The sequence below is a fragment of the Orycteropus afer genome, unplaced genomic scaffold (genome assembly GCF_000298275.1).
Source record: "Orycteropus afer afer isolate SDZICR_OR568_19922 unplaced genomic scaffold, OryAfe1.0 scaffold00172, whole genome shotgun sequence".
In the NCBI taxonomy this organism is placed as follows: Eukaryota; Metazoa; Chordata; class Mammalia; order Tubulidentata; family Orycteropodidae; genus Orycteropus; species Orycteropus afer.
Window position 1 is genome coordinate 1903266 of NW_006921759.1, and position 16756 is coordinate 1920021.

A 16756-nucleotide genomic window follows, 5' to 3' on the forward strand; every position below is an offset into this window, starting at 1 on the left:
CTCAGGAATCCAAGATTATCTTCTGTGTCTGTGTTAATTGGTTTCCCTTTTCTTTGTTGAAGAGGGTCTGTGCAGTCCTTCTGCCTAGTCTGCCATCTTGCCCCGCCTCTCTAATCTAAATAATTACATTAAGGAGTTCTGGTGGTGTAGTGTTTAAAGTATTTGGCTTCTAACCCAAAAGATCAGTGGTTCGAACCCATTTGCTGCTCTGTGGGAGAAAGATGAGGGCGTGTGCTTCCCTAAAGATTTACAGCCTTAGAAACTCTATAGGGCAGATCTACTCTATCCTAAAGTGTTGATATGAGTCAAAATCTACTCAATGGTAGTGGGTTTGGTTTTGGTGCATGCAAATATATTCAAATGCCTAAACACATTTACTCCACTTTTGCCCAACCACGATTCCAAGTTAGGCCTTGTTTTGTATTCTAGGTCCATGCACTACCTATTTGATATCTAAACACCAAGAGTTACAGCAATCACCGTTTAAAGCAAATTAGTTGATAGGCACAACTCCGCCATCATTGGTTGGGCTGTGGATGACCTCTTGCATTTTGGGGCCAGATACAGGTTGGTGGGCATAAATTTCCAGGCTCAATTCTAATCTGAAGCCTGGCTATAATTCTTTCCTTGGAGTCTGCATCAAAAAGTATAGACTTACAGGAGTTCAAGACAGATCAACAGCTGTCATTATTCTCAATTCCACAATTAAACCTCTGTCATCTACCATAGGGACCAGGCCACCTCTTCACATACCCATAAATCCATTGCCATTGAATCAACTGTTACTGATGGCAAACCTATGTGTTAGGGTAGAAATGCTCTATATGGTTCTACTATACATTTTTGGCTATAATCTTTACGGAAGCAGATCACCAGGCCTTTTGTGATACCACTGGGTGGGTCTAAACCATCAACCTTGAGGTTAGTAGTTGAGCCCAGACTCTTTGTGCCACCCAGGGATCTCACCACATAACAAGAGGCTACAAAGGAGTTGTGAATAAAACCGGAGCCAGACCCCCTTGGGTTTGAATCTTCATTACCCACTTGGGGGACCTTGGTTAAGTTACTCTTTGGGCCTTAATTTCTCATTTATAAAGTGAAGATCTTAATAATACTGATTTCTTAGGGTTGTCATAAAAAAATCATTGTTGTTAGGTGCCTTTGAATCAGCTCTGACTCCTAGCAACCCTATGTACAACAGAAGGAAACACTGCCTGATCCTGTGCCAGCCTCACAATCCTTGCTATACCTGAGCCCATTGTTGCAGCCACTGTGTCACTTCCTCTCGTTGAGGGCCTTCCCCTCTTTCATTAACCCTCCACTTTACCAAGCATGATACCCTTCTCCAGGAAATGAGCCATTCTGACAACCTGACCAAAGTAGGTGAGATAAAGTCTGGCCATTCTTGCTTCCAAGGAACATTCTGGCTGTACTTCTTCCAGGACCGATTTGTTAGTTCTTTTAGCCAACACAACTCAAAAGCATCAACTCTTTTTTGGTTTTACTTTTTCGTTGTCCAGCTCTCACATGCATATGAGACTATTGAAAATGTCATGGCTTGGGTTAGGCGCACCTTAGTCTTCAAGGAGACATGTTTGCTCTTCAACACTTTAAAGAGGTCTTTTACAGCATATTTTCCCAGTGCAATATGTTGACCGATATATCTTGACTGCTGCCTAACCATCGTTGTTGTTGTTACGTGCCGTTAAGTCAGACCCGACTCATAGCGACCCCTCCTTGGGTTTCCGAGGCAGTATCACTATGGACATTGGTATTAATATATGTTAAATGCTTAGAACAGTGCTTGGCATATAATAAATTTTCAAAAATGTTGGAAGGTTGGGCATTCCTACTTCCGTAGTGATACTGCCTCGGAAACGCAAGGAGGGGTCGCTATGAGTCGGGGCCGACTCGACGGCAAACAACAACAACAACAACATTACTTCAAAAGTGGGAACTGGAGAAGATCATGTTAGTAGTTATGTTTAGAAGATGCCAGTCTGCATTATTTGATATTAAATAAGGTAATAACTGCAGGATTTTCAAACAACTTATTTCTAGTTCTGTGTTGAAATTCATTCAGCAAGCATTATTTGAGCCCTTGCCATATGCCAGGAACTATGTCAATAGGAGTAAAATTTGAGATTTGATATATCTGTGTTTAATTTCTTCTTTTGTGGGGTAATTTTATGTTCACTGAAGTTATTATTACCTTTATAAATGAAAGTAAATTTCATCATTGTTGAGAGAGGAATGCAACTCTCAAATAGAGAGCAGTCTGCCTACATTATTTCAAGAAGTTTCAGCAGATGGCACTCTTTCCACTAAATCGGGAATGTAATTTTTGTTTCACTGCATTTACAGATGATTATGTTGTCCTTTCTGACATGGTCTATGAACATGTTAACATTTGAATATATGTATTTTTAATGTACATGTATAAATTCTCAACACAAATAGTAGCTGTTATACAGGCTGTTTTATCATTTGCTTTTTTAATTTAACAATGTACCTTACAGATCACTCCATATCAATATACACACATAAAGAGTTGCCTAATTTTTAATGGCTATATTATGTTTGACTACATGAATATACCATAATTTATTTGAACATGCCTATTGTTATATATTTAGAATGTTTCCATTCTTTTGCTAGTAAAAATGGCCAATAGATGTATATGTTGTTATCATTATTAAGTAAATTCTAAAGAAGAACTGCTGACTCAATAAGTATGTGCATATGTCATTTGGGTAAAAACATTTCAAATTGTCACCCATGATTTGGACCATTCTGCAAACCCATCAGAAATTCCTGAGAGTGCTCAGCTCCTAGGGGGTATCATCCGGCCTTCAGGTTTTGCCAATCTGATAGGTTAAAAAAAATATTATCTCAATGTAGTTTTCACATATGTTTCTCAGAGGTAAAGACCTTTTCATATATATAACATTTACATATATTTTGTTTTCTGTGAACTCTCTGTGTATTTTTTGTCCAGTATTTTATTGGATTGTTGATTTTATCATCTCGATTTCCATATTAGGAAGAGTAGCCCTTTGTGATATGAATTGCAAATTTATATTCTCAGTTTGTCATGTCTCTTTTATTTTGCTTATAGGGTTTTTTACTTTCTTTAGATGTGGCATTTAAACAAATGAAGACAGTAACTTGAATTTGTACCTTTCTTGACTTTTTATTTTTGCATAGGAACCTGGCTGCTCTATCTGCCATGTACCTGGAGCATCAGCCTGGCAGCTGAACCAGGTTGTTTTCCAGACTTTTATATGTTAGCCCTCTTTGGGACTGGAGCTGTTCTGATGCGTGGAGCAGGATGTACTATAAATGACATGTGGGACCGTGACTACGATAAAAAGGTAGATTCTTTTTGGAAAAAAACAGTCTTCTCTCAGTTCTGCAGAGTAACATGGTGACATCAGTTTGTTAGACACCAGCTAAAGCAACAAGATTATTTTATTTTTATATTAAACTTTTTATTGTGATTTGGGTGAAATTTTACAGAGCAGATTTGTTTTCCATTTCACAGTTCATACACATTTTGTTTTATGACAACAATTGCAGGGGTTTTTTGTGTGTGTGATTTGGGTAAAAGTTTACTGAGCAAATTCATTTTCCATACAGCAGTTAATACACATTTTGTTTCATGACATTGACTGCAATCCGCACAACATCACATCTCTCTTCCCATTTCCTCCCTATAGTTACCTCTTCTCTTTGTCTTTCCTGTCCATTCCTGCCCATTGAGCTGTCTCCTTGTGCAAATACTACCCTTCTGATTTCCCATGATTGATTGTTCTAAGGAGTATATCTTGTTATTATTGTTATGTGCTGTTGAGTCGCACCTGATTCACAGCGACCCCTCCTTGGGTTTCCAAGGCATATCTACCTAGTGTAAATGTTCAACCTATATGCCTGTCTATTGTTTGGCCTGAAGCCACAGGAGTGAGTTCATTTCCAGACCTGAAGAGTAACTAAGGGGTTACTCTTGGGGGTTTCACCAGGTTTTCTCAGCCCAGGAAACCTGGTCTTTGTTATTATTTTGAGTTTTGTTGCACATTTTTCTACCACTCTACCCAGGATCTCTTGCACTGATCCCTTTCAGAGTGGTTGATAGTGGTAGCTGGGCACCATCTAGTTCTTCTGGTCTCATGATCATGTAGACTGAGGTTTGCATGGTCCACTAGTCCCTTGGACTAATTGTTTCCTTGCATCTTTGGTTTTCTTCATTCTTCTTTGCTCTGGAGGAGGAGAGACAGTTGTAACTTGATGGCCATAAACCAACAAGATTATTGAGTATCCTTGCTGAAATCCAACATAAGAAATGTCAATAACAGTAGAATGGACAGAGTGCAACATACCTGCTGTCTCAACACAAGAGCAGCCATGGGACAAAATGTATACTTCAATTTTACTAAGTAAATTAAGAATTTGTACGGCCAGGGGTAAGGATATTAGAAGTGAAGATGAAAATTTGATCCTGAACTTTTAACGGTCCAAAGAGACTGCTATCACTTCCTTTGAGATATATTTTGGAGCTATAGCTCTTCTTCTGTAAAGCCCATCTTAATTTAAATGAACCAAGGCAGGCTTATTGTATTCAGTATAATAGTTTCTTTTTAAAGATGTAATTTTAGTCCTTTTTTCCTTTTTAGAAAAGTGATAGAGCTTATTTTGAAAAATTCAGATAGAACAGAAATGAAAAAATAGAAAGTCTCTCTTATCTCTTCCTCCAAACTTAAAAAAAAAAACAAACTGAGTGAACAATATGAAGCATTATATTTCTCTGGATTATTATCTGAGCTTATTCTTATACATGTATACAATTATTCCTTTGTTCCTTATAGAAAGTTATTTTTCAAGGGAAGAGGCCATCTTGTTTGCTTTTTATCCTACTACCAGTGCCACAACAAATGCTTGAGTATCATCAAATGCTTGAGTAAATAACCAAGTAAACTTCAAATTGAAAAGAAATCCAGAATGAACTTTTATAGAAGGTGAATAAACACCCCCAGTTTGCCTTTCATGTAAGTCAGAAATTTCTTTAAGCGAGATCAATGTACAATAAGTTTTAGTTTATAGAACAGTGGCACGTTAATATTTTTTTTTAATTTAAAAAAAAATAACATTTATCAGGACACAGTAATAGGTTCTAGGATTGCATCAATTAAAAGTGGCATCCCTGATTCTTAATTTAGGATTGTAATACAGTAGCGGTATCATAGGAATAGTGTCTACAAGGGCTGTGGGAACTTGCTTATGATCAGCTACCTCAGCCTAAGGGAGGAAATCAGACCTTCCCAGAAGAGGACACCTTTTGACCTGTGTTAGAATAAGATAAGAAAAAAAGTGGACTGAACGGTGAAGGTCATTCTCAGCAAAGGGAACGGTAGTTACAGAGGCATGTCTGTGAGATAAAATATATTGTGCTTCATGACAGCCAAATGCCAAGAAAATAACTGACCCTACCCACACTTAGGAGCTCTGGTAGCATAGTGGCTAAAGCACTTGAATGCTAACCAGAAGGCTGGCGGTTCAAACCCACCAGCCACTCCTCGGAAGGAAGGTTGGGCAATCCTACTTCCGTAGTGATACTGCCTCGGAAACCCAAGAAGGGGTCGCTATGAGTCAGGGCTGACTCGATGGCACACAACAACAACAACACAACCCACACTTACAAAAGCCAAGTAGGGAGCGTAGAGTTGCACCTTTGTCAGACTATAAAAAGGCATGCCAATCTCTGTCAGGGTGTTATCAGAGAAGGCTGAGTCAGGAACTGAGACTTTCATCCCCACCTGACAGTAAAAAGTTCTCTTTTTTCTGCAGTGTCAGTGGGGACCACATGGAGAACCTGGTCCTCCACTCTCACTTGTCAGTAACTAGGCTCCTCTCCCGCTTGCCATTGGAATCACGTCAGAAGAGGCCTAGTGAAGAGTCAGGACTTTCACCACTGCCCAGCAGTATTCAGGCTCACTGCTTCCCATGGTGTCAGTGGAAGCAACAGAGGAAGTAGTAAAGTAGCACTCTACCCCGCCTACCAGGGGCCTGGCAGAGGCTTGTTGGGGAGCCAGAACTCCTAGCCCTGACCAGGAGTATCCAGTGGAAGACCGGTGGGGAACTTGGACTTCAGCACCACCTGGAAGTAATGAGGTAGTGCCCTTCCTTTCCTCTGCTGGTCAAAAAGCCAGCTAAACAGGTTTAAATAATAGCCAGAGCCTCATGACATAGTATCCAAAACACTCAGGTTTCAGTCAAAATAACTTATCATACTAAGAACCAGGAAAATCTCAACTTCAGTGAAAAAGACAATTAATAGATGGCAACACTTAAGATGACAGAGATGTTAGAATTATCTGGCAAGGATATTAAAGCCATCATAAATAGCAGTTATGAACATGCTTGAAACAAAAAATGTCAGGTCCTAGCAAAGAAATAGAAAGTATCAGCAAAGAAATAGAAGATGTAAAGAAGAACCACATGAAGTTTCAGAACTGAAAAACACAGTAACCACAATAAAATATTTAGTAGATGGGCTCAACAGCAGAATGGAGAGAAAAGAGGAAGCAATCAGTGAACTAAGGGATAAAACTATTGGAATTACCCAATCTGAAAAATCACATGGTCCAGTCAATCAGTAAAAAAAACAGCATTTGGGAAAACTCAGCACCCATTCATGATTTAAAAAAAAAAAAAAAATTCTAGAAAAAAATGGAATAGAAGAGAGCTTCTTCAGCTTGTTTCTATAGAGCATCTACAAAACACCTACAGCTAACATTATACTTAATGGTAAAAGACTGAATGCTTTCTTCCTAAAGATGTCTGCTTTCATTCTTCTAAATCAACATAGTGCTAGAAGTTCTAGCCAGTGCAATAATACAACCAAAAAAACAGAAGAAGAAAGGCACATAGATTAAAATATAAGAAACAAAACTGTTCCTGTTTGCAGATCACTTGATTGGTTATGGCGAAAATCCCAAGGAATCTATGAAAAAAAAATCTACTAAAACTTACTAATTTGATCAGCAGAATTGCAGAAGACAAGACAAACATACAAAATAAGTTGTATTTCTGTGTATTACAATGAACATATAGACATCAAAATTAAAAACACATACCATTTGTAATTGCTCAAAAAAATTAAATACTTAGGTGTAAATCTGAAAAAACATATGCAGAACTTATGTGCTGAAAACTAAAAAAAAAAAAAAAAAAACACTGATGAAAGAAACCAAAGATTTAATAAATGGAAAGACTATGTTCATGGATTAGAAAACTAAACATAGTAAAGATGTCAGTACTACCCAAAGTAATAGACAGATTTAGTCCAATTCCAGTCAAAATCCCAGTAAGATTTCTTGTAGATATGGATAAGATTATTCTAAAATATATGTATAATATATAAAATAGCTAAAACAGTTCTGAAGAAGGAGATTAAAGTGGGAGGAATCTGTCTGATTTCAAGTTTATTATATAGGTACAGTAGTCATAATCAAGACTATGGTATTGGTGGAGGGATAGACATATAGATAATGGACCCAAATAGAAACCCAGAAATAAACTCACAGATATGCCAAACTGGGTTTGGGGAAAGGTTCAAGTTCAGTTCAGTGGAGGAAAAATAGCCTTTCAACAAATGGTGCTAGAGCAAGTGAACAGCCCTAGGCCAAAAAAAAAAAAAAGAGCTCAACTTAAGTCCCACACCTCATATAAGAATTAACTCATAATGGATCATGAACTTAAATGTAAAGCTTTTAGGAAAAAATAGGGAAAAGTCTTTGGGATCTAGTCTTGGTCTTAGGCTTGACACCAAAAGCATATCCAGAATAGGGAAAAGTTGTTATATTGGATTCATCAAAATTAGAAATGTTTGATCTGTGAAAGACCCTATTAAGATAAAAAGACAAGCTACAGCTTATGAGAAAGTATGTGCAAGCCACATATCCAACAAAGGACTAATATCTAGAATATACAAAGAACTTTTAAAACTCAATGGTAAAAGAAAAAAAAAAAATCAGGAAAAGGCTAAAGACACAAAGAGACATTTCATTGAAGAGGCTAAAAGCAAATAAGTACATGAAAGATGTTCGACGTCCTTAGCCTTTAGGGAAATACAAATTAAAACCACAATGAGATATTACCACACACCTGTCAGAATGGCTAAAATAAAAAATACTGCATTAAATGCTGGCAAGAATGCAGAGAAACTGGATTACTCATATTGCTATTGAGGATATAAAATAGTATGACCACTCTGGAAAACAGTGTGGCCATTTTTTTTTTTTTTTTAATAAACTATTCATGTAACTACTATGTGACAGAGCAGTTGTACTTCTGGGCATTTATCTTAGAGAAATGAATACTTAGGTTCATACAAAACTGATACACAAATCTTTATAGCAGCTTTATTTGTAATAGCCCAAAACTAGACACAACTTAGATGTCTTTCAGTGAGTAAATGCTTAAAGTCTTGGTACATCATGGAAATCTACTCAGCAATAAAAAGGAATGAAATATGGATACACACAACAACCTGGATGCATCTCCAGAAAACTATACTGAGAGGAAAAAAGCCAGTCTGAACAGGTTGCACACTATATGATCCCATTTATATGTGGTGGTGGTGGTGGTGGTGATTGTTAGGTGCTGAGTTGGCTCTGACTCATAGTGACCCTATGTACAAAAGAAAAAACACTGCTCAGTCCTGTGCCAGCCTCACATCCTTGCTATACCTGACCCCGTTGTTGTAGCCACTGTGTCAGTCCAGCTCATTGAGGCCCTTCCCTATTTTTATTGATCTTCCACTTTACCAAACATATAAAACCAGACTCATTGCCATCGAGTCGGTTCGACTCATAGTGAAACCATTGGGTTTCTGCAGCTGTAAATCTTTATGGAAGTAGATTGCCCATTCTTCCTTCCTCAGAGCAGCTGGTGGGTTTGAACTGCTGACCTTCTAGTTAGCAGACAAATGCCTTATCCACTATGCCACCAGAGCTCTTTACCAAGCATGTAGCATTCTTGAAATGAGAAAATCATGAGCTGACTGTGGAACAGACCATCAACTGCTCAAATGCAGGTTCAAGTTGAAGCTCAAGACAGTTTAAAAGAAGTCCATGAGAGCCAAAATATGACCTTGATTATATCTCTCCTGAATTTAGAGACCATTTGAAGAATAGATGTGATGCATTGAACACCAATGACCAAAAACCAGAGGAATTTTGGGATAACACCAAGAATATCATCCATGAAGAAAGCAAAAGGTTATTAAAAAGACAGGAGAGGAAGAAAGGACCAAAGTGGATATCAGACGAGACTCTGAAACTTGCCCTTGAATGGAGAGTAGCTAAAGCAAATGGTAGAAATGACAAGATAAAAGAGCTGAACAGAAGATTTCAAAGAGCAGCTGGAGAAGACAAAGTCAATTGTTATAATGATATGTGCAAAGGCTTGGAGTTAGAAAACCAGTAGGAAAGAACATGCTCAGCATTTTTCAAGATGAAAGAGCTGAGGGAAAAAAAAATTAAGCTTCGAATTGCAATATTGAAAGATTCCATGGGCAGTATGTTGAATGATGCAGGAAACATCAAAAGATGGATAGAATACACAGAGTCACTATACCAGAAAGAATTGGTAGATGATCATCCATTTCAGGAGGTGGCATATGATCAAGAACCAATGGTATTGAAGGAAGAAGTTGAAGCTGCACTGAATGAATTGGCAAAACACAAGGCTCTGGGAATTGACAGAACACCCATTGAGATGTTTCAATAAACGGATGCTGCACGGGAGGCACTCACTCGACCGTGCCAACAGATTTGGAAGACAGCTACCTGGCCAACTGATTGGAATAGATCTATATCCATCCCCATTCCAAAGAAAGGTGATCCCACAGAATGTGGAAATTGTCGAACAATGTCATTGATATCACACGCAAGTAAAATGTTACTGAAGATAATTCAAAAATGGTTGCAGCAATATATTGACAGAGAACTTCCAGAAATGCAAGCTGGATTCAGAAGGGGATGTGGAGCAAGGGATATTATAGCTGATGTCAAATGGATCTTGGCTGAAAGCAAAGAATACCAAAAAGATGTGTACTTGTGTTTTATTGACTATGCAAAGGCATCTGATTGAGTAGATCATAACAGATTGTGGATAACATTGAGAAGAATGGGAATTCCAGAACACTTAATTGTACTTATGAGGAGCCTGTACATAGGCAAAGATAATCTCCTTGAAGACTAAGATGCACCTAACCCAAGTCATGGTATTTCTAGTCGCCTCATATGCATGTGAGAGCTGGACGATGAATAAGGAAGACCAAAGAAGAGTTGATGATTTTGAGTTTGATGTTGGTGAAGAATGCTGAAAGTACCATGGACTGCTAAAAGAACTAACAAATCTGTCCTGGAAGAAGTGCAGCCAGAAAGCTCCTTGGAAGCGAGAATGGCCAGACTTCGTCTCACCTACTTTGGTCATATTGTCAGAAGGGACCATTCTCTGGAGAAGGATGTCATGCTTGGTAAAGTGGAGGGTCAACGAAAGAGGGGAAGGCCCACAACAAGATGGAATGACACAGTGGCTGCAGTGATGGGCTCAGGTAGAGTAGGGACCATGAGGCTGGCACAGGATTGGGCAGTGTTTTGTTCTGTTGTATGTAAGATCATTAGGAGTCGGAGATGACTTGGCGGCACATAACAACAACAATAATTCCACAAATAGGCCAGTATTATGTGAATCAACCCAACTAATTCCTTCTTTTCTTTTTAATTAACAAAGTGTGACCATTTTCACTCCCCCTTAAATGACTCTTTTCTCCCAAGGTAAAAGGGAACAGATTAGATAGCTTATATCTCCCTCATACAGTTTTTTTCCTGATCAAAAAAGTTCAGATTCTTTGTTAACATACAAAAAAAGCACTAAAGAAATGTTTTATAGCTGTTGATGTGGTTTTGCTATCGGGAACTCTATCGGCATAGTGGCTAAGGCACTTGACTGCTAACCAGAAGGCTGGAGGATCAAACCCACCAGCCACTCCTAGGAAGGAAGATTGGGCAATCTACTTCTATAGAGATACCACTTCGGAAACCCAAGGAGAGGTCACTATGAGTCGAATCAGCCAAGATGAATTTCAGAATGTTATGTGCGTCTCTTTTAAAGGATGAATTTAAAAGCTTAGCCAAATTACAGTGCTTATCTCACACTTTCTTAAGGCCACGTGTCATTGAGGACATGTTTATCATTCAGTTTTGTTTAATACATTACACAGTAAGTAAATTACTAGTAGATTAAATGATAAGTGAATTTCTATTTGAGTATTGAGTAATGTGTTTTGTTGATGTTATATATAATCTGCTAGCCATGTAATTAACTGGTAACATTAGGTCCACACATTAAAATAATCAATACACAGTATAGATGGTTTTGTAAGCTGTGAGCATTCTGGTTTCATAGAATATGTTTCAATCATCATGAGCTTGTTTATTATTTTCAGGTTTCAAATTTAATTAGGTGATTATCATTGTACTGCAGGAATAGTATAATTTTTTGATTAGTAAGTAGTATGGTAGGAGGGGCTGGACTGACTAGGCTACCATTTAGCTACTGTGACCTTCGAAAGTTACTAAGCCTCTCTCTGTCTTAGTTTCATAAAAATTGGACATGCCAAGAACTTTTGAGTGGTTGTTAATCACGGTAGTTATGAAGATTCAGTGATGTGACACGTGTATAGCTCTTAAATAGTGGCATGTTGAAAACACTCAATAAATACTAGCTGGAATAATGACAGTACCTGGAAACTAACAAAAGAACATAAGTATTATTTCCAATTTGAAGCTACAGGAATCAAATCAGAGAGAAAAGATCCAGTTCTAGCACTGTAACCAGTGTATGTGTCATCACTCACGTTTTGACAGACTCTTTTATTACACATGATATAAATCAGATCATCAAACTTTTTCTGTTAAGGATTAGATATTAACTATCATGGGCTTTGTGAGTAATATGGTCTCTATCATGTGAAAAGCAGGCATAGATAATATGTAAACAGATGGGCATGGGTATTCCAGTAATATTTATTTATGGACACGGAAGTTTGAGTTTCATATTGTTTTTTTGTGTCACAATACGTCGTCATAATTATTATTAAAATCTTTTTTCAGCCATTTAAAGGGTGAAAACCATTCTTCGTTCGGGGGCTATACAAAAACAGGCAGCAGGCTGGATTTGGCCCACTGACTTCTGATATAAATTTTACATTAAATTTGTTAAATTACAATGGGTCTCTCCTTGTCCAGAGCAAAGAAGAATGAAGAAAAACAAAGACTCATGGAAAAAATTAGCCCAAGTGACTGGTACACCATATGATCTTCAGCCTATACAACGATGAGACCAGAAGAACTAGATGGTACCTGGCTACCACTGTCAACTACTCGGGGGATCTATGTAGGAGATCCTGGATGGATTGGAAGAGTGGTGTGCAACAAAACTCAAAATCATTAAAAAAAAAAAAGGGGACCCGGTTTGCTGATCTAATAGAGCCTGGTAGAACCCCTGAGACTATGGTCCCTAGCTGCTTTTCAGGTCTGGAATTGAACCCATTCCTGTGGCCAAACAAAGGACAGGCATATGAGCTGAACATTTACATTAGGTAACTGAGCTGAACATTCACATTACGTTAGGTAAATGAACTGAACATTTACATTAGGGAGACAGCTCAGAGGGCAGGAGTGCATGAGCATGGACACAGGAAAGAGGTAACTATGGGGAGGAAGTGGGAGGGGAGCTGTTGCATTGTGGGAAATTGCAGTCAATGTCATGAGACAAAGTGTATGTGAGCTGCTATATGGAAAGTGAATTACTCTGTAAACTTTCACCCAAATCACAGGGAAAATTAAATTTTAAAAAAAAATTTGTTAAATTAATAATAGATAACATTAACTGCATACTTATATACCCCAGGCAGGTGTTCAGCCTATGAGATAGCTGCTATTATTCTTTTCTTTCCATTTTTTTCTCTCTCTAATTTGATAGGTAAGTAACTTAATTCCAAGAAACTGTAAGTAATTTGGTCAAATTCACACAGCTGGTGAGTGATGGGGTTGAATTCAAATACTGGGCTCTCTGATTCCAAATCCTGAATTCTTTTTTTTCATCTTTGTTGTCTGCACCTCCAATGTACCTCTCTATGTCTTCCTCTTCCTCAATGCCATTAAGTTGATCACTCACATTTGGTACATTGCCCTTCTCTTCACCCAAATCAATACTTATCTCTACCTACCTAACAGTGCACCCTCCCCTCCCACCCCTGGTAACCAACAAAGAACATTTCTTTCCATATATAAACCTTTCCTTGACTTTTACAGTTGTTGTTGTTGTTGTTGTTATGTGCCGTCGAGTCGGCCCCGACTTATAGCGACCCCTCCTTGGGTTTCCGAGGCAGTATCACTACGGAAGTAGGATTCCTTCCTTCCGAGGAGTTTTACAGTAATAGACTAATATTTGTCCTTCTGTGATAGACTTATTTTACTCAGCATAATGTCCTCCAAGTTCATCCATGTTATGTGATGTTTTGCAGATTCTATGTTAATTCTTTAGGGTTGCATAGTATTCCATTGTGTATATGTACCATAGTTTGGTTACCCATTCCTCAGCTGATGGACACCTAGGTGGTTTCCATCCTTTTGCTATTGTAAATAGTGCTGTGATGAACATGGGTATGCATATGTCTGTTCTTGTCCTGGCTTTCACTTCTTTAGGATATATACCAGGTAATGGAATGGCTGGGTCAAATGGTATTTCTAATCCCAACTTTTAAAGGAATCGCCATACTGCTTTCCACAATGGTTGTACCATTTTACAGTCCCACCTGCAGTGTATGAGAGTCTCAGTCTCTCAGCATCCTTGCCAGCATTTGTTGTTTTCAGATCCTGAATTCTTAATATTAAAAGAAAAAAACACAGTGCCATCCTGTTGACCCTGACTGATGGCAACCTCATGTGTGCAGAGTAGAAATGTGCTTCATAAAGTTTACTAGACAGGACCTTTCAGAAGTAGATTGCCAAGCCTTCAGAGGAATCTGTGAATGGATTCAGACCACCAACATTTTAGTTGGCAGTTGAACACTTAATTGTATGCACCACCCAGGGACTTCTAACAATATTTAAAATTTTGGTTATGTTCTTTTTCTTGAGTTTTAGATTATCATATTTCATTATCAGTTAGAAGGAAAAGGACAATTCATGTATTTTATTTGTCCATGTAACAGCTCTTGCCTATTTACCTTATGATGAGGTTTCTCTTTGCATTTGAATATAGATTTGAGTCAATATAAGATCACAGACCCATTCCTAAAGAGCATGGCAAAAGCACTCCACTTACAGACCCAGATCCTCTATAGCATCTTTCTTTCTTCACATCTGATTTCTGATTGCTTCCCATTCTCAAAACATTCATGTGATAGCAGCCTTGTCCAAAATCTACTACTATTTCCTCTTTCCATGTTTCCTGAGAATTCTCATTATGGTCCCTCTTTTCTCTATGGAAACTGAATGTATACTTGCTAAGCTGTGTAGCTAGACAGCTAGATAAGGAAATTGCTTTGATTTGTTTGTTTGGGGATGGGGATGATAGGAATTTGGGACTTTTTCAAAGCTATTTTAAATCGGAAATTTTAATTCTTAGCAATACTTCAGATGTTGATTTCTTTAGTGCCTACCATGGTCAGTGTCTTGATTAAATGTTTAAATAAATGATTAAGCCATTACATGAGACTAAGGTATCTGCTTTTATGTGTTTAGGTTACAAGGACAGCAAATCGCCCAATAGCTGCTGGAGACATTTCAATTCTTCAATCCTTTATTTTTCTCGGGGGACAGCTAACCATGGCACTAGGTGTTCTTCTGTGTCTGAATTACTACAGGTATATTAAATGTGTTTTTCATAATTGTGAAAAGTCTCTTTGAGTCGCAGGCAATAGGAATAAAATAAAATTGAAGTATCTGTATCACAGAGTTGTTTATTGGCTACATATTGATTATCTGTAATTTAGCAAGTATGAATAAGTCACCACACATTGCAAAATCTGCTTCAAGAATGCTTTCAACCAAAGGAGTTAAGAAATCAGAATTTAATTGATTTTGAACCACCTTCATTGTTTGCACTGCCCCTTTCCTAAGAGATGAAGGGCACTTTCACAGGTTTTCTAAGTAGATGGAGGATATGTGTGTATACCACACACACACACACACACACATATATATATGATTTTATTTATACTGGTGATATCTCTGAAGTAGGCAAAAGTGATTGTACTCATTTTGCAAAAAGAGGAATTGTTTCTTTTCCCAGTATCATGCTATTGATAAGTGACAAAAAAAAAAAGTGGGAGAACTGATCCTGTATTTCATTAACAGAGACTTAATGGGCAGTAGATAGCTACTTACAAAGTGCTTCAGTGAGAATGAAAAAAGGGGGGCAGTGTGATTTCAGCAGGTGAATGCTACTTTATAGAGACTTGACCCCATTGCTGCATGTCTCACTCTAATAGCATCAGTAACACAAAACACTTTGTAAGTTGATTTCTGAAAGGTGATCTCAGATGAGCTGTGAAGTACCTAAGAACATTTTATTTATCATCTTTTTTTATGCATTTTATTAAAATACAATTTATGTACAGTGAAATACACAAAACTAAAGTGATATGGGTCAATGCATTTTTTTTTTTTTTGGTGGTGTTCCCTCCTCTCCCCTCCCACCCCTGGCAACCAACAAAGGTTTCCCTTCATATATAAGCCTTTCCTTGACCCTCCACAACAATGAACTAATACTGTATTTGTCTTTCTGTGATTGACGTATGTCACTCAGCATAATGTCCTCCATGTTCATCCATAGTATGCAGTGTTTTGCAGACTCTACATTATTCTTTAGTGCAGTATAGCATTCCATTATGTATATGTACCATAATTTGTCATCCACTCTTCCGCTATAAATCTTAGAGATAAGTCCTTTGCCAGTCATGTAATTATCAGCAATTATGAATTTGTTACTGTCATTTTTGTTATGTGCTTTTTCATGGTGTCAATTTCTTTGTTCCGTATACTTTTCTATGCTGAGTTCATTTTGTTTATGAGACATGTTCTCACTTCCTTTATTGCTATTGTTTTAGTATTTGCTGAATATTTATGCTGGTCCTCTTTTTTGAGGTGAAGGTTTATCATTTTTCTTTGAGGTTATCCTGTGATTTATAGTTTTCTTTCTAAGTTTAGAACAGTCCATTCTATCTTGTAGCATCTTGACTTCACTACCATCTAGAAGTTCTGTAACGACACAGTATTTTTCCTCTTTTTGGTTTGTGGTTGTCCTCATTTGTTGGTTGGTGTTTCTGATTCCCTGTTTACAATCTTGTAAACTTACTTACTTTGGATACTTCCATAGCTGGGTTGGTTTCTGGGTTATATTTATCATGTGTGTTAATGGTCAGTTGTTGTTGGCTGTTGTTGTTTCGCTGTGGAAAGGGCTCCCTTTAGCAACTCTTGTAAGGTTGGTATGGTTTTAACAAATTCCCTTAATTTCTGCTTATCTGGAAATGTCCTAATTTCACCATCATATTTGAGGGACAATTTTGCTGGGTACATAATTCTTGGTTGGAAAATTTTCCCTTTCAGGGTTTTATATATACCATCCCATTGTCTTCTCACCTGCATGGTTTCTGTTGAGAAATCCAAGCTTAGTCTTATTGGTT

At 37.7% G+C, this 16756-nt stretch overlaps 1 protein-coding gene across 1 annotated transcript in view; it reads left to right on the forward strand.

Moving 5' to 3' along the window:
• The window catches only part of COQ2 (coenzyme Q2, polyprenyltransferase), a 57204-nt gene that overhangs the window by 11562 nt on the left and 28886 nt on the right, over nucleotides 1-16756 (forward strand). The window contains exons 2-3 of the mRNA XM_007946835.1: nucleotides 3208-3374; nucleotides 14814-14948. Of these exons, the coding sequence (XP_007945026.1) occupies nucleotides 3208-3374; nucleotides 14814-14948 (302 nt within the window). The remainder of the gene's footprint in view (nucleotides 1-3207; nucleotides 3375-14813; nucleotides 14949-16756) is intronic.